This window comes from Schistocerca piceifrons, chromosome 6 (genome assembly GCF_021461385.2).
Source record: "Schistocerca piceifrons isolate TAMUIC-IGC-003096 chromosome 6, iqSchPice1.1, whole genome shotgun sequence".
NCBI classification, from domain to species: Eukaryota; Metazoa; Arthropoda; class Insecta; order Orthoptera; family Acrididae; genus Schistocerca; species Schistocerca piceifrons.
This window is the reverse complement of record NC_060143.1, coordinates 196,849,184-196,876,318: the sequence shown is the minus strand read 5'-3', so window position 1 is coordinate 196,876,318 and position 27,135 is coordinate 196,849,184. Positions and strand designations below refer to the sequence as shown.

General features: G+C 38.9%; 2 protein-coding genes across 2 annotated transcripts in view; one reads left to right on the top strand and one right to left on the bottom strand.

Moving 5' to 3' along the window:
- LOC124802636 (endonuclease G, mitochondrial) overlaps positions 1-27,135 on the top strand; it is a 77,810-nt gene that overhangs the window by 46,040 nt on the left and 4,635 nt on the right. The window lies entirely within an intron of this gene.
- Positions 20,782-27,135, bottom strand: part of LOC124802635 (inactive dipeptidyl peptidase 10-like) — a 398,459-nt gene continuing 392,105 nt past the window's right edge. Inside the window, exons 16-17 of the mRNA XM_047263532.1 lie at positions 25,006-25,217; positions 20,782-21,408 (exon numbers count right to left, since the gene is read on the bottom strand). Coding sequence (XP_047119488.1) covers positions 21,265-21,408; positions 25,006-25,217 — 356 coding nt within the window. The 3' untranslated portion in view covers positions 20,782-21,264. The remainder of the gene's footprint in view (positions 21,409-25,005; positions 25,218-27,135) is intronic.

The window sequence follows — 27,135 nt, the reverse complement described above, 5'->3', positions numbered from 1 at the left end:
TAGACTGTCTTAAGTAGATATGTGCCTTAACAAAGAATTTTCATTGTTAGGTGCCATCTTAGAAAAATCTTAAACATTTTTCTTTTAGCTCATCTACGAGACGGTTAGGACAATTAACTTTATTTCAGGTCCCACGAGACCGGAGGCAGCTACTAATAATTTAACAATTCTACTTACAGATTTTCTTTATATAACGAGATAACATCCCAGGCAGAAAAGGTCTGGTCACAGGATTCCAGTTCCATTATGGGATTTCATTTGTAGATGCTACTCTTGTTATCTTATATTGGGGAATCGAGACGAAACCACGATATTAAGTTACATACTACAGTAGTGTACACTGAACAGACCTGGCAAATATTCTCTGGTGCAATAAGCACACGACTCCTCACGAGCCTAGTGTTGGATAAATTAGAAAAGGACAATTAATTTTCAACGATTAAATAACTACTCTGAGAACTGAGCTAGTTTACCGAGTGCTCATACGTGTTGGGCTAAATTAAACAACATATTACACTGTTAATAATATTTCTACATTAGTTATTTCTCTTTTATGCTGAGCCATTGCATTAATGTGTGTTTCTTCTTTGTATAAGTCACGGCTCATATTTTATTTTATTTTATTACATTACACTAATAGTCACAAAACAAATAAAAATTTTTATTTTATTATATTACAGCACGAGAACTTGACAGTGAAATAGTATATACCACAGCAACTTTATTTGAAAAGTCAAGCATTATCACAGCCCAAAAATGCTGAAATCTTTCTAGTATTGGCTACTCATGGTCAGCAACACCAACTAATTACCTCCTACCTACAGATTATGGCTCGCGTGTATTGCGAGGAGACTGCAACAAGTGCCCGCTGTCTTTATGGTGGCAACTGAGGGGGCAATGTTGACACACTTTTGCAACTGTCACCATGGGATCAATTTGGTCTCTGGACCTCCATTCCAAATAACAGCACCATACCCCTGCCTACACAGCACCATTTTGTGTTAAGATGCTCTGGAATGGAAAATAGATTAATGGTGTCAGGAACTTTCCATTTACAAGTGCAGGATTTGGCTGATGTTTGATGGTTATCATAGAAGACTGTGGGGATGGCCAGGTAGCAACAAATGTTTCAGGCCCTCTGTTCCATGAGTTCAACAAGGAGATGTGTCTGTAATGTTTTGGACAGGGTCGTGTACAGATGTAGGGCATTACTCGCTGCTATTGATTGTAATTTGAAGGACGTGTTGTTTAGGGACAGGATAGTCTGACCAATTCTCCAGCACTACAGTCAACATTTTACATTGAGTTTGTCTTTCAAGGTGGTGATGCACAAATACAACTTACCCACCATATGAATTACTTCCTCTTAACCGAGCGAGGTGGCGCAGTGGTTAGACACTGGACTTGCATTCGGAAGGACGACGGTTCAATCCCGCATCCGGCCATCCTGATTTAGGTTTTCCGTGATTTCCTTAAATCGCTCCAGGCAAATGCCGGGATGGTTCCTTTCAAAGGGCACGGCCGACTTCCTTCCCCGTCCTTCCCTAATCCGATGAGACCGATGACCTCGCTGTCTGGTCTCCTTCCCCAAACCAACCAACCAACTTCCTCTTAGGAGCAGCATGGTTTCCTCAACTAGTTTCACACCACTATTGCCACATTCCTTACACTGCAAAGCTTTATTTATTAGTTCAAATAGAGCAGAGAGTTCAACAATTAAAAAACCTGAATCAATAGTTGGCGTCTCTCTATTATCAGCATTAATATTGTCAAGACCATTTTCCAAATATTTCAGTTTTAGCTTCGAAACACTTGGAGTAGTTGAAGCTGATTCAAGTGTTGTATCACATTGTGTTTCAGTATTAGCACAGTTAATCCATTTGGTGAACCGATTTCCATAAGATTTACATTGTTTAACACCAAACTTCTTAATTCTTCCCATTGCTTTCAAGTGGAATAAGAAGCTCACGCACGTAATAAGAAACTCGCACACACAATTACTTCACTGTAAAAAAATATTTGCACCAAAACAACAGAAAACAATGACTAAACTCTCTGTATAAATAAAAGATAAACAACTGTAAAGCTTTCACAGGTTAGCCAACATAGTGGAATAAAAATTCATAAACAAAATAAATGAGAGCAAAACTATATCTTTAACAGAACTGAGTATGTACCATTGGGACCATGTGGTGCAAGTAGCCATGTTGAAATTCCTCTGATTTTGGTACTTTCTGTGGTCCATTTTCCTGGAAGTAAACTTTTTCTCGTTCAGAAAACTACAGACAATTTTTTAAAGACAAAAATTAAAAAATTGATTTTTTGACAGTTACGTGCAAGTCCCCTTAAGCCACTGCATTTGACGTAGTTGACAGAGAGAAGTTAAGACAATGATTGGTGAGAATTATATCTGCACTTGCCAGTAAATTTATTGAACTTTTGAGTTACAGTTTGTGGCTATAACAGTATTTAATCCAGGAATAGAAAGCATCCCTATAGGACCCAGGAAAAGAAAGCATGCCTATGGGAAAGATGGACAGGTGTAGCTGTTAAAAGTGAGAGTTGGGATTTAACATTATAATCTCTGACCAATGGTGGCTGTACCACAAAGACAAAGTGGAAATCATCAGTACGTCTGATGGTATCATTGTACCAAAACTGAAAGAGCAGTTCATTTTTTCTTCACTTTAAATGGATCCATAGCAGACATGTTAGTGATGTGGAAGTGGCTACGTCGTTAAGCTAGATTATGCATTTCTTTCCTAAAAAAATGTAATAACAATGGATATACAGGGACTCTGTTTTTCCTATTGCAGTAATGATTCTGCTCACAGACCATCCAAAAGATATGCATTTTTTGAAGAATGTAGAGTAGAGGTTTATCATCTCAAAAATGAAACAATGCATAGTACTGCTTTTAGCCCCCAGAATCTCTGTGCCTGCCTTCAAAACATTTTCAAGGAGGCATACCATGAAGTCTACAATAAGCAGATTGAGAGAGCGTGAAGGTAACTGTAATGGCAACTAGGAATTTGATCTACTTTTTCAGAACTTTCAGAGTGCCTTTTCTTATACTACAAATACTTGGAATCTCAATTAGATATGTGTTTGTTTTGCACTTACCTTTCAATTTCAGCTTGTTTCGCTTTTTGACTAGAGATATTAGTTCATTTTTTATATTTTCATTTTGTAATTAAATAAAGTGTTATTTAAATAACAAAACTAAGAAATCTTTAGTAGAAAGCCAAAACATGGATGAAACTCTCAAAGATATATGATGATGGGAAGTAGGATGGTGAAGGCCAGATTTACATTTACAGTAGCATGAAAATTGGAAACTTGAGTTTTGAAGAAAGGAGAATAAGAAAGATACTTCAAAATCAGAAATGGGTATTAAGAATTGTTAATTTAAATATTATAATAAAATACATACATCAGTCATTTAAATAATATCTTAAAGTAGAATATAATTTTACAGTCTCATTATTTTGTACTGGAACAGAAACACACGGTGTAAAGTGTATTGACAGCAGAAACTGGGTGTGTAAGAATACAGTATCAGAGAAAAGACACATGAATTAATGATTGCTTCTGGACTCTTTGATAAACATAGTATTCATTTGATATTTTATTTTTGCACATAATTTAATTGTGTTACCCGAAAGTGCACTTTGGATATTAATGTTACAGAAGAATTGGCACAATATACCCCGATGTTCTCATTTATGCCATGGAGTAGAAACGCATCATGACAGGTATAATATAAATGCAATTACTGCCAATGTGAGTGAAATGCATGAAGTTATATCTCATTCTTACAAAGCTAAAATCGTACTAAAATGTATTCTATTATAGTGCATAACAATTGTTCTTGAAAAGGACAGATATACTTTTCTTCAGTCAAATACACTTCAAGTGAATTAATATAATGGAAGGAAACATTCCACGTGGGAAAAATTATATATAAAAACAAAGATGAGGTGACTTACCGAACAAAAGCGCTGGCAGGTCGATAGACACACAAACAAACACAAACACACACACAAAATTCAAGCTTTCGCAACAAACTGTTGCCTCATCAGGAAAGAGGGAAGGAGAGGGGAAGACAAAAGGAAGTGGGTTTTAAGGGAGAGGGTAAGGAGTCATTCCAATCCCGGGAGCGGAAAGACTTACCTCCCCCTAAGGTAAGTCTTTCCGCTCCCGGGATTGGAATGACTCCTTACCCTCTCCCTTAAAACCCACTTCCTTTTGTCTTCCCCTCTCCTTCCCTCTTTCCTGATGAGGCAACAGTTTGTTGCGAAAGCTTGAATTTTGTGTGTGTGTTTGTGTTTGTTTGTGTGTCTATCGACCTGCCAGCGCTTTTGTTCGGTAAGTCACCTCATCTTCAAGTGAATTATCTTTAAATAAAATAATCCCCTGAACAAAAAGGGGAAAAAAAAGAACTTATGCTTACCAGCCACCAAGAGTTTGGGAAAGGATCATAAACATACCTTTTGGAAACACTTTCATCAGGATAAATGGTCAGAAAAAATGGGACTGTTCAGGGATTAAGCGAAAAGTAACACAAGGCTAGGAATCAAGAGCAGGAGAGAGTAAAAGGATGAGGAAGCAGTACACCGAGTGTGTGAAAGTGTGGGTACACATTGATAACCATAGAAACTGGAAAAAAATAGCACTGTGAAATACTAAATATTTTCAAATGTAAGTCCTTCGGTTTTCTTCATGTTACAGAAAGTTCCTATTTGAAACTAGCAAGACATGGTGTTATTGATACCAAAAATACTGAGGCATTTTAAATTGTTTTACACAACTGACAAGATATGAAAAGCAATTAAATGCAAAATAATGTAGGTATCTTAAACTGTACTGTTCCCGCAATGAATCTTAGAGCATCTATCCATTGAGTAGTGCAACACAATCTCCCACCTTCTTCCCTACACACGAAGCTAAGTGTTTTCTAAAATCAAATGAACTGCTCCAGAAAATTTGGGATATAAGTGGTCTACCTAAGCTACACCTGGAAATTTCTTTTCAAAATTATCAGTATTAAATATTTTTTAAGATCCTGTACAATGAGCAGTCTATTATCCAGGCTGATTGAAACCCTTTGAGTGTCAATTGTATAGATGATAGACGATCCTGTGATGATTAATTTAGATAAGGAACAACTAGTTCAAAATTAGTGTTTCAGCCAGAAGAAAGTCTTGAATGACAAGTGCATGTGAGGCAGTTCTTTGTAAAATGTTTGTGTTTCATAACAAACAATTGTCTGCTGCATCAACTTGTTAGCATTACCTTGAAAAATGATACACGATCATCTGTATTGTGTTAGCATTGGAAATGACCTCTGTCTACAGTTTACAATTGTACATGATAGAATTTATCAGTGGATCTAATTGCTACAGAGATATAATGAGGAGCTCTTTTTGAGAAAGAATGGTATGTGAGGATTGTAGACATTTCCTGTTATTAAATGCTCAATTATATGAAAACTTTACTAAAATTGTGTGGCACACACAAAATTCTTGAATATGTTTATTAACTATAGCTCTTTATGCAACAGTAAATTGTTTAACTCTCTAATTGAGTAAATTCTGATGATCACACTGATAAAGTTATTAAAAATGCTTCCTCTTAGACTCTAATGTGGCTACTATTGTAATCCTGCAGAAAGTATCAGTGGGTGATGCCATATTGCTGACAGGCCTCATTTGACCATAGCAGGACCACAGTGCTACAGAAACTCAGGGAAGATACCATCAACACCTGCTGTCTTTCAAGGTTTCATGTTCTTTATAACTTCTGTGGCTTTTCCAATCCATTTCAATAGGAAGAGGCCACAGAAGCAATAAAGAACGTGAAACCTTGAAAGGCAGCAGGCATTGGTGGTATTTACTGTGAGTTTCAGTTGCACTGTGGTCCTGCTACTGTCAGAGGGCTTCTTTCCTCCGAGACACCTTCCTCAGCTATTCAAGAAAACTAACACCATTGCTGTACTCAAGCCAAAGTTGAAAACTACTGTCCCGTTGCTCTCCTTAGTGTCACATTGAAGCCCATAACAGAATTTACTCAGCCATCAACAAACATATCCCCAGAGAGCAAAGAGCAAGCTGGGTGTAGAACAGGAAAAGGATGTGAGGAACAGGTTCTAGCAATGGCAGCTTATATCAGAAATGGCTTTGAGAAACGGAAGATAAACATGGGGGTTTTCTTATATCTAACTGCAGCCTCTGATACCATTTGGGGTGACAGACTCCCGTTCAGATTCACCATCCATTCCATGTCAAAAACTAACCACTCCATTTGGCAACATGCTGAACAATAGACACTTCCAAGTTAACTCAGATAACTCTAAAAGCACAGTTCACAAGATAAATAGTGGTTTCCCACATGGTTCTGTTTTTACCTCACTCCTTTTTAATTAGTAAGCATATTCCTTCCACAAATAAAGTCCAATATTTATATTACATACATGTGTGTGGTGTCTGTTCTGTCTAACGTGCCTGACAGAACAGATATCACATACTATTATGATTCAGTGGCTGCTGTGAATATCAATATTCAGAGAAACTTTAAACTTTGATTGGTTAAGAAGGAAGTAAACTTTGATTGGTTAAGAAGGATGTCCAGATGGCTGAGGCAGTTAAGGCAACTGTTGTAGAGAAGTGAAGCATTGGGGTTCGAGTCCCAGTCCGGCACTAATTTTCAACTCGCATCATTGATTAATTTCAATGCCCTAATTCGGCTGGCATTGGAAAAATTTCCCTGACTATTAAATTTATTTATGCTGATGATATTGGTCTGATCAATTAGGATCAAAGCCTTAGGGCAGCTGAAACAACAGTAACATCAGACCTGAAGACAACGGATGAATACTTCAAATGTAACTCTCCAACAAAATCCTCGAAAGACCATTGTATCAGCTTTCCATCTAGGGAAGAAACAAGCAAGTTACAAACCTGACATCACATTTAGAGATAACTCTCTCCAATACTGCAGCACTCAAAAATGCCTAGGTGTGACCCTGGATAGGTTTTTAACATACGAAATCCATCTCCTAAAATCAAGATTCAGAACAATATCCTCCGGAAGTTAAGAGGAACTGACTGAGGTGCCACAACAACAGTCTCAGTCATCAGCTATAGCTCTTTCATACTCAGTTGGAAAATACTACTGCTTTACCTGGTGAAACAATGCTCACACTAAAATAATTGAAACATAGCTCAAGCAAGCAATGTGCCTCATCACAGGATGTATTTGTCCCACAAACACATACCAGCTACTGGCTCTAAGTAATATGCTACCACCATCCATAAGAAGATCAGATCACACTCGTAGCTGGGGGAGGGGGGGGGGGGAGACCAGAATTACCAGTATATACAGAAATATCACTATAAGAACTCAACTGACTGAGATCTTGAACACGATCGTGGTGCATAGCAGCCAGCCTGCAGGACTGTAATTGCAACATGCAAGAAGCCTGGCAGGAGCGGTCTTCCATGAAGCATCATCAACAAACAAAACCCCACGGGAAAAAATAGCAGTTTTCCGTCTATCCTAATGACATTGGTGCACCCTGAATCAGATCAGAACTAACAGACAGATGTGGGGAGCATAGCTGCACCAATGAGGATGGAAGTCCTCCCTTAAGTGTGACTATTGCAAAGAGCAGCAAGCAGTACATCTCATAACATTTGAATGTTTGCTTAGAACATTCAAAGGGACACTGGGAAACCTTCACAATTTGTCTTCAGAAGCTTCTGACTAGATTTCAAACCTGGGCTTAGAGCTGTGAACCCACAATGAACTTGAGATTTTGTGTATCTGTGTAGAAATTTATATATTTTTTGTAAACAGTTATCTAATATTTCTCCTGTCATCACACGATAAATAATATAATAATACGTATAATTACACTTACATCCGGCTGGGTCCTTCTGAGCAGTACAGCATCTCTAGCTGGCAGGTCACGTGGGCTCATCAGCCGCTTATTAGAGCCAAGCTGCTGCAGGTCAGTTTTCACTTCTGTTTGATAGCTAATGTATTCATCTTCATGACCAATTTAAGTATTCATAACGACTCTGTACTATACCAGTTATGTTTGGATAGTTTTTGGATTGATTGTGTTATTTGTGCATGATGACTGAGCTTGCTTAGGACTTGAGTATAGTGATGTCTGCCTACTTCTGTTGACTTCTACTTTAGTGGACTGTGATTCCATTTTGGCCAAATGATTTGATTTCAGCCTGGCCTACAAATAGATCCCGTCACTGTAATTCAAGTTGTGCTACTTCCAATTGTTTTCATTTGTGGTTCTGGAAAAGTTCCAGGATCAGTAACTCATATGGACTAAGTGTCATTTACTCTGTGTTTTACTGTGTTCAAGAAGCTGTTACTAAATGGCTTTGTGATCTAAATTGGAGACCACAAAAGCTATGATGGAGAAAGGAGAAGGAGAAGTTGATTCATGGTACAATAACATGAGGTTGCTGAGAACAATCAATTCCTAAACCAGAAAATAATAAATTTTGACCTTGTTGAGCCATATAGTGGCAGAAATTTATAATAGTGTATTTGGTATTGACACATGTTGCCAGTGCAAAAATTTCTGCATACCATTGATTTTGCTACGACTTCGTTGCTTTGGTACTGCATATCTGATTTCCATGTAATTGTGGATTAGGTATCAATGGCTCTGAGTCATTCATTTATGAACATGATCAAGAGTGAGAACGATGACCATGAAACATGGTATTTGGAATAGCAGATAATAGTTTCTTTTTTTTATTTAATTTATAATGGGCATCAAAGGTTTGAGACAGCATTCCAGTAGTGATAAGCTACAAACCCAGTTTGCACTGAGCGAGGTGGTAGTGTGTTTGCGAATCGGACATATTCAGGAGGAGGGAGCTCAGATTCCCATTTGGCCATCCTGATTGAAGTTTTTCGTGTTTTCCATAAATCATGGGTTATTCACTTCCACAATCTTATCCAATTACTACAGCCTGTACTCTTTGTCTAATAGTGTATTGTCAGTGGGGCACTGTACCCTAATCTCTCCTTTCTCTTCACTGCACTCTTCACTTTTTATTGTCATCACAGGTATCATTACTCAGTGTGCACAGTCACACTGGAATGAACTGATGACGCCATGCTTACTGTCATCACTAGAGATGATTCAGAAGTAGATGTTGCAAAGTAGCTGGATTACCTCTGGAATGCATTTAAACTTGTGATTTTATTCTGGTAAATGTGATAGTTGTTGGAAGAGTAGACAGCCACCATTAATTTGTCTTGAAAAGTGATGGCTGGACCAACAAAAAGAGGATGATACAATCAATGTAATGTGAAAACAATGCAACAGTCAAATGATTGTTTCTGATAAACAAATGCTGATTGTATTGTATGTCCAAAATATTTGATTCTTTAGATAATAGATTCCATGCTACAAAATCAGAATTATTGTAACTGACTACGCAGAGTCGGGTATATACGACCTGGGAGATCCGGGAAAAACCCGGGAATTTTTTCATCCGGGAGAAAACCTGGAAAAACCCGGGATATTTTTAGAATTCCGGGAATTTTTCATTGTTTTGGTTTTCAGTAAATTTTTGTAATTTTGACTGGAAAGAACCGATACTCTAACAAAGGATATTATTGTATCCCGCTACTGCAGAATAATAATGGCATCCATCCATCCTTGAGGGATGATGGTGTATCATGCTTGGTTCAGAGTCTGCAGCGTCTGCTGTGGCTAAAAAGTCCCACTCAAGAGTGGTGGTCCTTACTGCAGTTTGGACATGTGAAATTTGAGGGACTTCTAACAGAAGCCACTCTGTCTCTTCGCTTTGTCCTCTTCCTGATTTGTTTCTGTGTGCGTCCGTCCTCTGAGAGCTTGATGCCATTGCGCACAGTTACTCGCCACTTGACACGGTCATCTGCAATGCTTTCCCAGCGACTTGGATTGATTCTGGTCTTGGTCAGGTCTCTCTTGCAGACATCCTCGAAACGAAGATGCGGTCGTCCCACTGGCCTCACACCTTCCTGAAGTTCGCCATACAGCAGCTGTTTCGGTATCCGTTCAGGATCCATGCACCTGACATGTCCCAACCATCTTAGACGTCGATGACTCAGGAGTGCAAAGATGCTGGTTGTGCTTGCACGATGAAAGACTTCGGTGTTGGGTACTCTATCTCTCCAAGAGATCTGAAGGATCTTCTGGAGACAGCAGAGATGGAAGCTGTTGAGTCGAGATTCATGCCTAGAGAGAGTTGTCCATGTCTCACTGCTGTAGAGAAGGGTGCTTATAACACAAGCGTTGTAGACTTTTAATTTAGTTTTTGTGATAAGCAGTCGGTTGTTCCATACTCTGTTTTTCAATCTAGCCATGAAGATGATGCCTTTGCGATTCTGTTAGTAAGTTCAGTGTCCATGGACAAGTTGCTACATATTGTGGATCCCAAGTAGATAAAGTCATCAACTATCTGGAGAGGATTGCCATCAGTGCTAATGGATGGAAGGTTGGTAGTGCTCTGCGCCATGATCTTGGTCTTTTGAAGGCTGATGAGTAGACCAAACTTTTCACAGGCATTTGATAATTTGTTGATTATATACTGCAGCTCATCTTCTGTGTTCGCTACTAGAGCTGCATTGTCCGCATATAACAACTCACGGATAACAACTGTATTTACTTTGGTCTTGGCCTTGAGGCGAGCAATGTTGAAAAGATTTCCATCAGATCTCGTATGTAGATACACTCCCTCCTCAGTCTTCAAAGGCAAATCTGAGCAGAAGGGAAAAGAAAATCCCAAATAATGTAGGAGCTAACACACACCCCTGTTTCACACCGCTTTTAACAGGGAATGCTTCTGATGTTTTACCGTTGAAGCAAATTGTTGCTCGTGTTTTCTCATGGAAAGAGACAATTATCTGCAGTAGTTTAGGTGGGCATCCAATCTTCTGCAACAGTTCGAAAAGCCCATTTCTGCTCACTAAATCAAATGCTTTAACAAGGTCAATGAAAGCAATACAAAGTGGCCTCTGCTGCTCACAACATTTCTCTTGTACCTGTCTTAAGGAGAAGATCATATCTATGGTTGATCGGCCGGGCCTGAAGCCACACTGAGATTCTGGGTAGATTCTGGAAGCTAAGATCTGTAATCGCATTAGGATGACTCTTGCATAAGCTTTCCCGGCTACACTTAGTAATGAAATGCCTCGGTAATTGTTACAGTCACTTCTGTTCCCTTTCTGTTTATATAGAGTAACTATCCTCGAATTCCGCATACTCATGGGACATAACCTTCTTCCCAGCTGGTTGTGATAAGTGAATATAAATGTTTGAGAAGAACAGACTTGTTATACTTAGTAACCTCTGCAGGGATCCCATCTTCACCTATTAAGTTCTTCCATAGTAGGCATTGCATCTAGTTCTTCCGTAACTGGCATTTGTTTGATGGCGTCACATGCATCCTTGCTAACTTCATTCTCGGCTGCATACAACTCGAGGTAGTGTTCAACCCAGCGTTCCATTTGTTTGCCTTCATCAGTAATGACTTCACCCGTCTTGGACTTCAGAGGAGCTGTTTTTCTGACAGTTGGTCCAATAGCTTTCTTAATACCATTGTACATTGCCTTAGCATTCCCAGAGTCGGCCGCTTTCTGTATACCTGCACATAAATTCAGCCAGTAGTTATTTGCGCATCTCCTGGATGTTTGCTGTGTGTGCCCTGTTCTTTGCTTTTCGTAGGTCATCTCGAGTTCTTTCATTTGGGTTTCTTTTGTATGCAAGCAGGGCTTTCCGTTTAGCCTCAGTGGCTGGTTCCATTTCTTCCAAATTTTGCTCGTACCAGTCCTTATTTCCTTTTCCTTTTATTCCATAGGCCAATACTGCTGAGTTGTAGATTGCACCCGAGAGTTTTGCACATTTCTTATCAACATTCCTTTCTGCTGGCACGTTTCCTGGGAAAGCACTTTCAAAATTACTGGCAAAATCCTGCTTTCTTTGTGTGTCATGAACATGATCTGTGTTGATACGGGGATGACCTCTCGGTCTAGTGTGGTGACATTTCTTAGGAGTGAGCCTCAATGTGCACGCCACTAGGGCGTGGTCTGTGTGGCAATCAGCACTATGATAACTTCGTGTCAGTAGCACATTTTTGAGACCAGCATGCCTAGCTATGACTAAGTCAAGTTGATGCCAGTGATGAGAGCGCAGGTGTCTTCAAGACACCTTGTGCTGATCCTTAAGCTGGAAATATATGTTTGTGATACAGAGTCCATAAAAGCAGCAAACTTCAAGCAGTCTCTGGCCATTTTCGTTCATTTTTCCCACCCCATGATGTCCCAGGCAATTCGGCCATATGTCGTTATCTGATCCAACTCTAGCATTAAAGTCCCCTAGAATATACAGTGTCTCGGTGCTAGGTACCTTGGCTATTCTGTCACTGAGTAAGTCATAAAACAGATCCTTCTCTTCCATGCTGGATGATAAGGTAGGAGCGTACACATTTAGGATGTTGACAGTGCCACTTGAGGAGCATATTTTCAAATCAATAATTCGCTCTGTTCCACCGGATGGTGGCACAGTACAGTCCAGGAGGGCGTTTTTAACAGCAAATCCTACGCCATGAAGTCTTGGCTAGTCTTGAGACTTCCCCTGCCAGAAGAATGTGTAATTATCGGTGGAGCTCTCTGTCAATTACGGCAGTCTTACAGATGAAATCAACCTCTTGGGCATCGTAAATGTACCTTGGACACATGGTCCTAACATTCCAGGTGGCAGTACGAAATAGTGATTTCTTTATTATTTCATTTTTGTTGTTGGTAGGTGTACTATATCAACCCGCTTGTCGAAGATTACTTCTAAGCTTCACACACCCCGTGATGCAGGCGGATAGTGGTGGGACAGCACCTTATTGGCTGGGGGCTGCCCAGCTTGAGGTGGGCGGTAGCTGTCCAATGAGATGCAATGATCTCTCCCACCGTCGGAAGTGGCCCCTGGCACTCGAGTCTTACGCCAATCAGACAGAGCTTATAACCGGTAACTGCCTCTTCCCGTGTTGTGCCGAAGTCCTTGGACATCGCTGAAGTGTCCTCTCCAGGATGCTACAAGCCTGAGCGATAAATATGAAGACACATGAGTTGCCCAATCATCACGGTCTCCCTCTCGACCTAAATGATAATATCCAGACGAAAGGCAAGCCAGTACGTCTGGTATCACTTCGGTTGCAGGAGCTGCCAAAAGGGGACGTAGTACGCCTTCCAACCGCCTTTGGGGCCTCACTCCAGATTTTCTTTCAGGGTTTTCTCCATTAGCCTTCATCCCTCCCGAGACCAACCACAAGGCAGTGGTGTGTTAAGGTAACTAGAGAAAGAAAAGGAATGGTATCTGAGGAGAGGGTAGGGAATAGGATAAAGGATATAAGACGGGTAGGTTGTGAGGCACACTTTGTCTGGCTCCTCTGCTGAGACCTGCCCGGCTAGGTTGGACCTGCCAGTAGCTACGCTACCGCCGATATAGCTCTCAGCTTCCTTGGAGCACATAAACTCTCCCGCCCACACAGACAGTGCTACGATAAGGCGGTGCCTCATGAGAGAGGGCAGAATAATACTTCAACAATAATAAAAAAAAACCATAAACGAGAAAAAAAAAGGAAAATATCTTAAATTGCAAACGAAATGCGCCATATACAACAACGATACACAGTGCTCATGCAAGCTTCTGCCAATTGAAAATGTGTCAGAGGCTTTAGGAAGACTATGCAGTGCTTCGTAACAACAAATTGCCTCCAATGAGCGTGAAGTCGCAACTATTTACATTCGATTTGTTTTACAGTTACGCGCGGGCTCATGCGCATGCGCAGTTGAGTCACGTTTAAGTAGTAGATTCTCCCGCTTCTGGCTAGATGAATGTGGCTGTTGGCTGTGCAATCAGTCGCAGTAAGCAGCTAGATGCTACCGGGAAAAGGGGGCGCCAAATTCATATTCTTGAGAAAAAAACTTGTTTCACAAAGCGCCTAGCATTCAGCGAACGTTTTGTCTAGCGATTATTCATATGATTTTGAAACGCTTCCCTGTTGGTTTTTGAACATTTTTGAACACATTTTGATTTCTGAATGAATCATAAGTTGACTTGTGAATGCATGCATAGTGTACGTGATGTGTCTGTCAGGGGAATCCTCGTCGCATCTAGAAATAAACTTTCTGCAGACAAAAGGGGACGGGGCTATACGAGCCGGGGGAGTAAAGCCGAACGGATGAATGCCAATCGCTGTCTGATTATGTGGTTGATTGGGTTTGCGAATGATCAGCGTTGTTATAATTACTATTGTTGTTGTGGTCTTCAGTCGTGAGACTGGTTTGATGCAGCTCTCGCGAAATCCATAGATTCAAACTACCAGAATGGAAATAAACGACTGACAGGAATAACAGGTGAGAAAGATTACGTATTATCTTCTCGATGTATCCAAGAAAATGAAATTTTGACAAAAAAAATTGGCCAGATCGCTACTCTAGTAAGGACCTGTAGTCCAATCCCCGGCTAGCAGCCACGAAAGTTCTATTCTGGAAGTAACGCGGAAAACGTGTTGTTCGAACACGTATACTTGTTCGAACAACGCGTTTAATAACACCTAACCGGAAAATAATCGCGGGATAACTAAATCTGTGATTCTGGCAGGGTTAGTGAAGTTAATCAGCGAACAAATTTTGACAGTGGCAGCAATAGCTACAGAATTTGTGATGACAAGATTGTTTGTTAGAACGAGCACGGAGAAGAAACCGGGACATCACACAAATTATGGAAGAATAAGACGATTCCAAATTTATATAAAAATTTCGTAATACTACTTTTCGATCTCATGCTTGAGAAGCTGGTGCGTATGAATGAAATGTGAAACTGTTTCCTAACATAAAGCTTTTTGCTTGTCGTAGGCCTAATAGGCATTTGGTATTGGTAGTTCGTGGATTATATTCTGTCGTGTTATAAAAATGGCCATTTGTGCCAAAACAGTCTCATTTATTTGGTGTGTGTTACAAAACCGCTGCAATATTAAGAAAGGCCTATTTTGTTTTATCTAGCAGACAGTGACAAAATAGACGTAATCAGATCGAGAAACCACACCAGTCTTGGGTATTATTTATATTAACAGCTTTTTCAGTATTAGATAACGACATTTCGGTTTTTCATGCAGCAAAACGTTTGAGGAACTTTGATGAGGTAATAGATCGTTTAGCAGAAAGGAAAGCACGCTATGTAAAACTGTAGCAAGATTAGAGAGAAAAACGCTAGGAGCTAAGGTTTGAAGAAATGTGTAATTTCTTGCTTATCTCTTCTCAGTATTGGTTTTATATATCCTATATTTAATTTTATGTCACAAAAAACAGCAAGTTATTATCTAATAGGCAATAAAGAGTTCAGATTTTAAGAGTTCTTGTTCAAAGGGCAGGCTGTCAAACCGGCCGACTGGGAGCAGGAGAGGCACCACAGGACATTTCAATTTCCACTCTCTTGAATATAATTTGGACGTGCGGTAGAAAAATGCTTTATTAGGCTAAGAGGCGTGACACTGCACTTTGGCATACTTAAGACCAAATAATATGTCTTACATTTCCTCGAATACATATGTTTTATGTTTCAGACTTTTCAGAAAGATGTACGCTAAAAGATGAACATATTTTGAAAATTCTATTTACTTAGTATTGACCTGGTTCACAAATGTCGTATATCCGGGGCTGATGCGCAGAGCAGTCTTGAGTTATCTGTTATAGTGGGTAGTCTCCACGTGACCCGTGTTTACATTTAGTTTAGTGATTTTGCTGTTTCCCCTTCGTTTACTTTCACGTTAAATGAAAACAAAACGGATAGCTGTAGCCGGGAGCTGTCAGGTGAATTAAAACACATTCACATAATTACGGAAGGCTGAAATATGTTATTAGTTTCAGATTTTATTTTATTTCCACCTTTCTGACAGTCAAGCGTTAATCGCCTTGCGGAACAATGAAGTTATATTTTTTCGGAACAATGAAGTTATTATTGTCTGTTTGCTAAAGAAATTTGACTTTTGTTAACCTTTTCCGCAGAGGCAGTCACTGTATTTGAAACGAAATGCTTAATTCCACAGTACTGGCTAGTTTCAAATGTTCGTCTTCGTTGCATTTCAAGTGCACGTTTTCATTTTCTAGTACGTATGGCATTATGCCTTAATAAAGAACCAAACATGATATAATACAGTACTGGTGCTCCAAGAAAATGTACATCCCGAAAACCACACTGAAAAGCTTAATATCAGGTCGAGGTCTACTTCATTGGGAATCTGGACATACGAATGTACCATTTTAATATGGTTCACGAAATTCCGATGCTCTTGCAGTATCCTCTGATGTCTTGTTTCTTTTATGACGTAATGTATGATCTTTCAATGTTTTACACGTACGTACATACCGGCTTCCTACGTCATGATAGCTACCTAAGCGCGGTGTAGCCTGTTAATCTGCGCTCTCTGTCAACTGCTGAAACGAACCAATTTCTAACAGGTCGCGGGGAAATATTGCTAATAGTGGTTTGAAAAGCGTTACTTTCAAAGTAAATATCCTTTTACGTAAGTTGAACTATGTACAAGAATGTACCATGAATTTATTTAATCACAGAACGTTTGACTCCCATTTAAAAATCAAATCTTTGATGACCAGCCATTTAGAAGAATTTCGAACCCTGAAGGTCAGACATTTATGTCATTATTAAAAATTTTACTGGCACATCTGCGTGATATATCTTAAAGTGTAACATGCGCAAAAAAGATCAACAGTATATGTGAAAGCTTAGCCTCTCTTGCAGCTTGAGACCAATACTATATGTGAAAGCTTTGCTTTTCTCGTAGCCACACTATGTATATCAATACTATTAACTTTCCCTGTTTGTGTGTTCGTGCTACATAACAGTGATGTTGCTGTTGGCTGACTACATCACGTGTCCTATGCTCTGAATAACCGCTGTCATCGGCTGGCGAGATCACGTGACATGAGCTATGACCGGCTTACACAAAAGGGCATCGAAATCTCGATTTCAATGATTCGGAAGTTAACATGCGGTGTTTGGTGGAATTCCAATGTATACTTTTGTAATACGAAAATACGCAGCGTACATGTTGCTGCACATCAAAGATATTTCCAAAACGTGTCTTTTTCCCTGAGTTTCGTTTTCTAAAGTACCGGGAAATTGTACGCCCATGTATAAAACCATAACCATTGAAAGGATTGATAAGGGAAAATATACTGTCACCCGGGAGAAAGTGTGTTTTTAACTGGGAAATCCGGGAAAAATCTGGGAATTTTTTTTACTTGTCCACATATACACCCTGAGCGTGGTCAGAGAATAAGTTGGTGTACTATTCATGAATGATATTAGGGACTACAAATTAATAGCTAAAATGTCGAAATTAATTGTATTTGATGATCCATAAAGTGAACATTATAACAAGGGGATAGACTATGGAGATGAGAACAACAGAAGAGACTGTAGGAGAAGAAGATGTATATAGTTGTATCAAGTATCCAAAAGGCAACAGTGCAATGAGAAGTATCGAGGAAATAGTAGTAAACTTCAAGAATTTTTGAAGTCGTAAGTAGAACATATGAAATCTTGTATCGTAGTGTAACAAAGAATGATCAATCAAGTTCACAGATTTTGTTTATTTTCCTGGTAACTGATTTCTGTCACAGACAGTCCATCTTCAGACCAATATGTGTCTCCATAGGTAATGTGTAGTCAGTGCGCAGAGCCTTTGTAGGTGCTAAGAGGCACCTGTCATTACCTGCTGTTGACAGTTGCCTCTTAGTACATTCAATGGTCCTGTGTATTGACTCCATATTTCACTTATTGGAGATACATATTGGTCTGAATATGGACTGTGTATGGTAGGAATTGGTTACCAGAAAAATAAATAAAATTTGTGATCATGATTGATAGTTCTTTGTGAAACTTTGAGAAAGTAATTAATTTTGGAGACAAAAAGTATCATTGTTTCAGTTCTCTTCCAGGAGATAGATCAACAGCAAGTTCAGAAGTGAATTTGTTATGAAGATTCTTCACAAATGTGTTTTTAACATGTTGAATGTAGCAGTCTCTATCTTTCACAGAAAGGTCAGATGGCCTCAAAATGAAACTGTGGTTTTAAGCAATATTTGAAGTGACCAACAGAAGAAACAGAAAGTGGAAAGAAATGGGAGGGGTGTCTCTAAATGGTATGCAGGAAAATAAAAGTACAACAGTTTACATATAGCATATACTGGATGTTCAAAAAGTGTCTCTGCAGTGTTGTATGTTTGTTAGCCGCACGTGCAGTGAAATACAAGTTATTGATTTACTGAATATTCATTTTTACTGAGATAAACAAAACAGTGGAATGTTGGGAGAGTTCACTTGAAGGTAACCCACCCAGGCATGCGAACAATCATACGGCACAGCACGCATGGCTAACAATCATACGGCTCTGCGGAGAGACTTTTTGAACACCCCGTATGAAAGAGAGCAAAAGAAACTGGAAATTATTGGATGTGGTGCATCTTTGTGGAATAAGAGTGGTCCCTGGAGCCGTCCAGACTAGGCCCGTAGACAGTCTCCTTACCAAAGTGGGAATCTTACCTCCTCAGTTCTGACTGTACAAATGCTCGCTCACTTGTACAATCACCGTAGGTGTTAATTTCCAAATTATCTGACTTACAGTATTCATTTTTCTTACAGGTGGTATTAACCCCATGATATTTGCTCATGAGTTTAGAGTTTCCCAGTAGGAGTGCACCTGCAAAGACGCCCCCCCCCCTCCCCCTCTCTCTCTCTCTCTCTCTCTCTCTCTCTCTCTCTCTCACTCTCTCTCACTCACTCACTCACACACACACACACACACACACACACACACACACACACACACACACACACACACACACACACATAATAGAGAGAAACATTCCACATGGGAAAAATATATCTAATAATAGAGGGAAACATTCCACATGGGAAAAATATATCTAAAAACAAAGATGATGTGACTTACCAAACGAGAGTGCTGGCAGGTCGATAGACACACAAACAAACACAAACGTACACATAAAATTCAAGCTTTCACAACAGACGGTTGCTTCATCAGGAAAGAGGGAAAGACGAAAGGATGTGGGTTTTAAGGGAGAGGGTAAGGAGTCATTCCAATCCTGGGAGCGGAAAGACTTAGCTTAGGGGGAAAAAAGGACAGGTATACACTCGCACACACACACATATCCATCCGCACATACACAGACACAAGCAGACATTTCCCCATTTGTGTCTGTGTATGTGCGGATGGATATGTGTGTGTGTGCGTGTGTACACCTGTCCTTTTTTCCCCCTAAGGTAAGTCTTTCCACTTCCGGGATTGGAATGACTCCTTACCCTCTCCCTTAAAACCCACATCCTTTCGTCTTTCCCTCTCCTTCCCTCTTTCCTGATGAAGCAACCATTGGTTGCGAACGCTTGAATTTTGTGTATATGTTTGTGTTTGTTTGTGTGTCTATCGACCCGCCAGCACTTTCGTTTGGTAAGTCACATCATCTTTGTTTTTAGATATATTTTTCCCACGTGGAATGTTTCCCTCTATTTTATATATTTCAAAAACAAAGATTCCATGACTTACCAAATGGGAAAGCGCTGGTAGATAGGCACAATAAAAAAACACACAGTTTTTTATTGTGCCTATCTACCAGTGCTTTCCCGTTTGGTAAGTCGTGGAATCTTTGTTTTTATATATATTGGGTGGAGGATCAGGAAAGAGGAGAGGACTGGACATGTATATTCAAATGAAGAATACGAGTTTGATGGCTGATCTACACCAACTAATACTTCTTTTTGTGTGCCTTCTCAATGTAACCTATACACAGTGAAATTATTTTTGTTACCATTTTTTGTCTTCCATCCATGATCTTTCCATTATCCTGTTAAGTTGCCAGAAATAATTCTGCATAGTAATTTTATTGATTGTAACAACACTGCCAGTTCATAGGATCAGAAAGTATGCACATACATGTTAGTCCTACATTCACTTTATTAGAAGACTGTTTTGGTGGAGAAAAAATAATATTCAGCTTGTTTGCACATAATTGTATGAAAGAACCTATTTTGTATCCACACTGTATAATTTCTACACCAGTGAGGTAACAAAATAGCTTCTTCACCAGCGGTGTCATATAATAAGTTTTTATCACATCTCAGACTTACTTAGAAATATTTCAGGCAAAAAGCTGCACAACTGGAAGTACTATTGTGACTTGTAACTCTGATACAATGTAATTGATGTACACTGAAATCAACAGAGGCAAAAATATGCACACTGTACATTTTATTTTAAAATGTGTGTTCCCAGATGATATGGATGAACTTCATATTTAGATGTAATATGAAGATTTCAACTTAATGTATTTTTACTTTTATTTTACAACTGAAAGTAGCTGCTTCTACATTGGAATGTTCCATCATAATGTCATAGTTGTTGGAGGAATTAGTTTCATCTCTCCTTTTTGATTTCCTGTGACATGTCTTCAGTTTGATGAGTATAATCTATTATGTGCATTTTTCATGATCTGACATAATGGTTTGACAGAATTAAAAGTTATAGTGTAAAGGTAATGTGCAATGAACATTATTGATAAAACATTGTCATGTTTCTCAGATATGTAAGTTTTATTAAAGCATTAACAATTTGTACTCCTGAACTTTGAGAAACGTTGTTTGATTTTCATTTAATTAACCAAAAATATGCAAGAAGTGAAACTTTAATGTTTGGTACAATTATGAGTCTGAAAAAAAAACCATTATAACACAGCCATGATGATCTCCTGTGTGCACTGGTAAATGTCTTTGTTGAAAGATTTATACTCTCCTTGTCTTCCATTCAAAAAGCTGCTATCTGTTGCACAATATTTACTGATCTTGATGATGAGAAACAACTTTATTAAAGGATCATCCGTCTTCCCACTTAAAAATGTGATGTCTTGTTTTGTTATTTTGTCTAACTGCAGGTTCATGAACAAATGCCAACAAAAATGTTTTGGTAGGTTCATCTGTAGGATTTTCCTACTCCACTATTTTGTCAATATTCTATACTAACCCTGTCAGCAAGTAAAAGAATCTGAAGGGATCTTCTTTACCAAATAATTTTTTCAGTCCATATTATTAAGTCAGTCTCATAGAATGGCAATGACAGCTGGACGGTGATATGAAAAAAAGAACAGTGGACTTCATGGCTTTCTAGAAAACAAGTTTGAGCCCATTTCCCATTCTTCAAAGTCCAGAGGGCCAAAACAGTCATCAAAGAAGGCCTCCATGACTCGGTATAAGTGCTGCTTTACTCCAGAGAATGCATTTCCTTCATCTGGGTACGTCTGTCAAATAATGGGTATTAACATTAGTACGACAATGCAATACATAGATTTTAATGATTTATAAGTTCTACAGCTGTCTAAAGAGTGCATCAGAATTGACATCATAAACTTTGGGGTTTGTCATAGGAACCAAGTAGGTGTAATGCATTCTGAATGGAAACTTATCATTCCACCACTATGGTGAAACCACAATAACATGCACTGAATTATTCTTATGCAAGCTGGCAGGAAGGAAAACATGCAACATTTGATGGTAAACCTGCCAGCTCCTACACCAGTGTCACTCCAACTTCTATTCTGCAGAGTACTTTGCAGTGTATAGCAGGTCACAACATGAACTATCTCCTACGATCACCAAAATCTCGCCCCCCACCCCACCCCCCCACCCCCTCCTCCTCTAATTTCTCACCAGTCTTGTGCCATATGTAAGTGATAAGTGCAAAGAATGTCTGTCAGTAGGCCTTCAAAATTCCTGTACTTACCAACATCAGCAGATTACCACTAGTTGTGCAGCTGCTGATGAAGTGTTTGAAGAGAAATAAATATCTAAGGTCATCAAGCTTTTATTCCCCCCCTCCATCTGTCTGTGCCTAGAGTTAATCCTATGTGCAAGTATGAGAATGTGTTCTAAATGTTTGTATTGCATGTAACTGAAGTGGAATTTAGTACCAGCCTGCTATTCATGTAGTGGGATGGGGGAAATCACCTAGAAACCACATCCAGGCTGGCTGGCTCACAAATCCTTGTTGTTAACCTGCAAGGCAGATTTGAACCGAGTCAGGCTCACCTCCTCCAGTCCTGAACACATTCCACATCCTTGATAAGATTTATGGAACATACCCTATATGAATGAATCTTTGTAAACCGGAATTTCCAAGATTTTATTGCCACAGTTATTTGAATTTGTGGATAAAAGCAATACACTGCCAGATTTTTCTTGTAAAATGCACTTTTGGAAATTTAACAGTAAAACGTTTTTTGATGTACTTGTAGCATCTAGCAATGGAAAGAGCATCTCCACGAGAAAGTGCACTGCTCTTTTGTGACAAAATGTGTAAACCTATATGCAGCAAAACCAATTGATTTTTATCATGAATCATGTTTGGTACATAATTCTTGGACAACTGTGTCAAGCAGCCCTGTTTTAAAAACCACAGGCAAGTAAAGCAAAAATCACAAAGATAGATATTTTCAATTTCCACAAAAAACATATTTGGGATGAAGAGAACCCACATGCTATGCACAGCTTTGAGTTTCAAGAATGATAATGCGCCATTGTGTGGGTGGGGGTTTTTGGATAACATTTCTTTAAAATACTTAAGTCTATATTGGGAAAGTTGCTCTGAAAATAACTTGGTTAATTTTCTTCTCTATCCTTGCTCTCTCTGAGTTGGTGTTCTATATCTAATGAGCTTGTCACTGATGTAACATTAAAAATGATTCTTTCTTCCTTGGCTTTTGCCATCATTCCTCACAATGAAAAATATTTCAAAGGAACTCCTTCTTATACGCTAACTTAACCACATTATTTCTCTCTTTTTCCTGGATCAGTCAGTTTCTCCAGATTTGATTTCTTCTTATTGCTGCCAAGCATTTATGTTAGCATTCAATACTTATATTCAACAGGAATATCATATTATGAGAAAATTATTTAATGTAATGTTAGTGAGACTGGCATTACTGCAATACCATGTATTCAAGACTGTAAGTCTGTACTATTATGTTTAGGTCATGTACTGGGACATTACTCTATTAATTATCCAAGGATATCTCTTTAGCTGTAAAGGAGACCTGAATGTCTTAATCTTGCCAGGTTAAATAAAAATCAGTTGTGCCTGTAAGTTGCATTGAAACCAAGAAACAAAAAATATAGGTCACATATTCATCCTGTGCCTGCCCAATCTCCACAAAATTGGTCAACTCTCGTGGAAACAATATTGAATATGTTCCACTCCCACAAGTGAGATTTAAATGTCTGCTTTTAATGATAAGGATGTTCAAGACATTCAAAAACTATATAGATACCACATTCCATGCCAGTTTGACTTATAATGTGTGAGAAAGACTATGACCGAAACTGAGTAGAGATGAAAGAACACCAATGATTCACTTTGTTGAGCCAGCTAAGCACAATGGCTGCCTCCACAGGAGTATAACCATTAACAATGCAGTTGTTCAGTCATTTTTGAGATGGTAGACCTGAGAGGTTGTCAAGAACAATGTATTCCAACACCTAATAAACGGTGATTGAGGTTTACATTTAAGGAAAGCTTGGGATCTGCATTGAGTTTATTAAGATCTTCCAGCCATTTGATATATCAGAGTAAAAACTGATGGGGAGTAGACATGTGATATAGTGGTGAGGCTGTAAACCAAAGATTACTGAATCTTTCTGGACAGTGTGCGTTCCCTAATTACTGGAAATATGTCATGACTAGTACTCTCATTAATCTGTTCCTTTTTTATTTAGAATAAATAAGCACTCAAAATAATGAACATCCTTGTGTAAAAGGAAACTGGATGAGGAATATTGGGTCAGATATTACAGACAAAAAATTATCCTGTCAGGCATGGAGCAAAAAGTAATTCAACTAGCTCATTTCAAGGCGTAACTTTAGAAAATCATAGTTGCAGTGACGAAGTTGGCTATGCATCCCTGTCCAATATAGTATTGTGAGATAAGAGGTGCATTGCACTGTTGCTTTTGAAAGGAGTCAAAATTTCAGTTAAAAGCAACAAAATGGCATATATATGAAAATGGTGGTGTGTTCCATGTGCTTGGTTCTCCACAGCTAACAGCCAGGCATGACTAAAGGTACATAATTTATTGTACAATATATCTGAAGCCAACATCCTCCAAGTTCATTTGGGACCAAATACTAAGAGGCAATGGAAAAATAATGTTGTTGATGTTACTGTTGTGGAGATTTCCACAATAGTCTATCCTATACGGGTCTCTCCATCTCTGTGTAGCTACTGTAATGTACGTGCATCATGCATTTGAACCTGGTTACTGTACTCGAGATGTGGTCTCCCTATACAAAAGCCTGCCCCCCTCCCCATCCCAATCACATGCACTCACACACCATCAGGCAACTTCTTTTTCCCTCTGGATGTGATGTGTCCTCTTAACCAATCCCTTCAAGCTGTGCCTAAATTACTTTTTTCTTTGATTCAATTCAGTATCTCCTCTAGTTATTTACTACCTCTCTAATAATATGATTCATGAAATATAGTAGAAACTACTTACTATCAGAATTTATGAAATTATTTTACAGGTAAGATGAGTGATAAAGTAAGAAAGAAAGTTTATGATAATCTACATTGAGCAATAGAATGAATAGAATAAAGTAAACGAAGTAAGGGGGAGGGAGGAAGGAAGGTGGGCAGGTGATGATAGTATTGATGATAACCCAAATAAGGTGACAGGCTCTTGATTTTTAACAGAATAAAGTTTCTTGTCTAAGAATTGAGTGTTAACAGCAAAAACTTATTTGTCTGAGAATTTAAGAAAAATAAGCAAATAAACCTCCATAAACAACAAGTTCAGTATACTACGCTACACGGCTTGTTGAAAGACAACATATATAATGTTACCTGGTGCCTGAAAAGAACTCCTTCTCTTGTAAGAGCACTTACAAGCAGCATGCTTTGCTGATAATGTACGGTGTGATCAGCAGTGCCATGGATGAGTAGAAACATTTTGTCTTGCAGTCTGCCAGCTCTGTTTGTTACATTTGCTTGTTCATAGCCAACGTAATTGTCTTCGACAGAAGGCAGGCCCATATATCGCTCTGTGTACGCAGAATCTGTGAAATAGTAACCACACTATTATTAGTTTTGGAATATTGTTGTTTGTTTCAAGCATGTATCATTAATAGTAAATAAAAACAAATTTCATTTTGCCCCACTGTTATGTGTTCATTATTATGTGATTTACATCTTATTAGGGCATCATCACGTAACAACTGAGTAGTTTTGCATGATCCAATTAACCAGCCTCACGCACCTTAACCTCAACTTCAGTGATCATATTCATCTCCACAAACTTTGACTGCAATGTATTGTTAGTGTTACAGTTTTGTCCCTATTGTACTCCTCCTCCTAAGAGAATGCTTGGACTTACATTATTAGAATTTATATTGTGTGTTGGCCTGCTTTAATTTCTGGTCATTAATCATTGTATTGGAATTGGTGTATTCTTACTAAAACAATTTATACCTCTTGCTATTTCTCCACTCTCACAGTGTCTACACCACTCTTATACTACATTCATGCACCTTGCATATTTTAATATTTTGTGTTCATTCTGTACTTTTTTAGTATTGTTCATTCTATAAATGTTATTCAATACACTCACTTCAATACTTCCAATACTTTCATTAGACTGTTATTATCTAGCAGAATACATAACCACCTGTGTCTTCCCAGGGCAAGGAACAACAGTAATTATTATGTGCCAATGTGTATGTCCTACTAGCAGTTAGAATGCATATGCTGTTTGTATTGAAATGTGTGACAACTATTTATATTGTAATTTATCTATACTCCTCTTCTTTCTTTACACAATTTTACCAGCAGAAACTTCTAAAGAAGTAGCAACTGCTGCACTTTAGTTGTAGAACAAAGCTTGGGAGTACAGACAGAAAGGCGCTAAATAAAGTTGTTTGGTTGTCAAAAGGGCAATTGTTAAGTGTTCAACAACTACAGTAGTAGAAATAAGAACTCTCACAAAACACAAGCAAATTTTGATCATATGTAAAGGCCATCAGTGACATGAAATTTAGTGTCTGAGGACTCGTGGATGTTGGATGAGAAACAAACAAAATAGCAACAGCTGAGCAAAGTCCCAGGGTCTGATGGGAATCCCCATCAGATTCTATACAGAAATTGCAGCTGAGTTAGCCCCTGCTTCAACCATAATATACAACAGAGCCCGTGAAAAATGAATTGTGCTGAGTAGTTAGAATAAACCAGAAGACACATCAGTCTGCTAGAAGGCAGAAGTGATCCAAGAAACTACCATTCAGTATCATTGACCTCTGTTTGTTGTAGAATCTTAAGAGTATATTCTGAGCTCAAATATAATGAGGTATCTGGAACAGAATGACCTCCTGCATGCCAACTAGCATGGATTACGAAAACATAGGCCATGCAAAACTCAACTTGTACTTTTTTTCAGATGACACCCTGAAAGGTGTGGATCAAGGCAGAGAGCCAGATGCAGTATTTCTTGACAACCATGAAGCATTTGTCTCAAGTGTTTTTGTTTGTATGGCAGACACAGTATGTTGTTGTGGAAGGAGAGTCATTGACAGGAGTGGAAGAGCAATAAACTAATTAAAAATTTATGACTGATGCTGCCCTTCCTCCTCTTGTATATAAGTAACTAAGTAAGTGAAGAACTCGGGCTTACACCAGGGGAGGTAACTCCCATCCGTGCAGTTCAGAAAAGCTGGTGGAGGAGGGAAGAATCCAGATGGCGCAGATAGTGAAGCAGCCTTTGAAATCAAGTATGTTATGTTTAGCTGCATGTTGTGCTACAGGATTATCCTTATAACACATTCTCCACTCCTGTAATTATCCTGGCCTCTCCCTACAGTAACATACTGTCCCCAAACCCTCCACCCAACAGTTTCCACACTCTCTTTCATATTATCTTCTCCCAATTCTTGCCTCCCACCCTGTTTATTTGCTTCCCTATGCCAATGCACCCACCTGTCTTTG